This window comes from Castanea sativa, chromosome 9 (genome assembly GCF_040712315.1).
Source record: "Castanea sativa cultivar Marrone di Chiusa Pesio chromosome 9, ASM4071231v1".
NCBI classification, from domain to species: domain Eukaryota; kingdom Viridiplantae; phylum Streptophyta; class Magnoliopsida; order Fagales; family Fagaceae; genus Castanea; species Castanea sativa.
Genome location: NC_134021.1, coordinates 33,725,019 through 33,726,733, shown reverse-complemented (window position 1 = coordinate 33,726,733; position 1,715 = coordinate 33,725,019). Strand labels below are relative to the sequence as shown.

At 46.4% G+C, this 1,715-nt stretch overlaps 1 protein-coding gene across 1 annotated transcript; it reads right to left on the bottom strand.

Moving 5' to 3' along the window:
* Positions 1-566: 566 nt before the first annotated feature.
* Positions 567-1,148, bottom strand: LOC142609075 (uncharacterized). The gene has a single exon (XM_075780709.1). The coding sequence runs from the start codon at positions 1,146-1,148 to the stop codon at positions 567-569; it is 582 nt and encodes a 193-aa protein (XP_075636824.1).
* Between the last annotated feature and the right edge of the window lie 567 nt (positions 1,149-1,715).

Genomic DNA, 1,715 nt, shown 5'->3' with positions numbered 1-1,715 from the left:
CAGGATCCATATGTATCCTCGCAATGGTGGGTTAACTGGCCCCACCAAATCAAGCCGCTAAGTATGGACTGGCCATGGGGTAATCATACTGTGCAAGTGCTACGGGTGGATGTGAATCAAGTTGGCTTGTACCTGGCAGCTGTAACACCTTTTTACAAATTCTACCATGTCCCTTTTCATGGCAGGCCAGTAGTTGCCCATCTGTAGCAGGCATTTGTATAGCTTCTTCTTCCCTTGATGCTTACCACATTCTCCCGCGTGTACTTTATCATACCTTTTGCTTCCTCGGGGCCCAAACAGCATAGTGGGTCTCCATCATACCCTTTTTTGAAGAGGACCCTATTATGCAGGAAGTAACGTGTTGCTAGCCTTTTAAGCTTGTATCGCTCACTGTGCTTTTGTGGCAGGATACCTTCTGCTAAGTACTGGGTGAATGGCTTTCTCCAGCCTTCGGTGACAAACACAGCATAGCTTTCTTTTCTGTCAGCCGTAAGCTGGCAGGTCTCGCATTGGACTTGGACTTGGTCCGCGTCTCTTCCCATACTTGGCTAATAAAAGCCTGCCCTTTAGAGTCTGCGGTAAAGGTTGATCTCTCCGCAGGATCCGCAAGTCTTGTCATGTACCTCCTTCAACTTTCTCTGAGCCTCCTCTTGCCCCATACATCTAGACAAGACCCCACCTGGCATCATGTGGTATAATTCTCCTTTTACCAGGGCATAATCTTTTGGTACCTTTAATTCTGCAGGCTCTCCTTCCTTCATCAAGACCTCCCTTATGGGATTCCGCCAATCCTTTTTACACTGTTCCTCCTGGAAATTTTCCTTCAATATTTCGATAATAGATTCTTTCCTTTTGTTGAATTCTATCCTGGTGCTATCCCCTTCGAATACTATTTGTGAGCCTAATGTGGCCAGCGCATCTGCGAACCGATTTTCGCTTCTCAGAGTGTGCTCTATTTCAAAGGTCGAAAACCTTTCCTCCATCTTTTGGGCCATTGCCCTGTAAGGGGCTAGGTTGGGTTCCTTTAACAAGAAACTTCCTTTGGTCTGGCAGACCACTAGGTTCGAGTCCCCTATTACTCTCAAGTGTTTGACCCCCATTTCAAGGGTCATGGCTAACCTGGTTAGATAGGCTTCATATTCTGCCATGTTATTTGAACAGGGGAATTCCAATTCAAATGATAGTGCCACAGCCTCGTTTTCTTCATGATACAAAACTACTCTCACTCCCCCCGATTAGGTAGTAGAAGACCCATCAAATTTCATCACCCATCATTCTCCAACTTCTTTTGCCACTGCTACTTCCCCTGGGACTTCATCATCCAGCAGGAATTCTTCTTCTCCTGGGAATTGGGCCAACAGATCTACTATAGCCTGGCTCTTTACTGCATTGGGTGTTCCCGCTTTCAGGTCATACTGTGACAATTGTAGCAACCACTAGGATATTCTGCTAGAGAGAATTGATTTTTGTAATAAGGCTTTGATGGCATGAGACTTAGTCATCAGCCATACCTCGTAGGCCAGGAAATAATGACGTAACCTTTGCGAGGCATACACGATAGCCAAGCATGCCCTTTTTGCCCTTGGGTAGCGAGTTTTTACGTCTTTTAGAGCTCTGCTGATGTAATAAACCGGCTGTTCCACACCATCCCCATCCTCCTAGGCGATCAGCGTGCCTACGACATACTGGTTGGTGGCTAAGTATAACAACAGTGG

Coding starts and splice junctions, on each gene's coding strand:
- LOC142609075 (XM_075780709.1), bottom strand. CDS start 1,148: ATGGCAGAATATGAAGCCTATCTAACCAGGTTAGCCATGACCCTTGAA.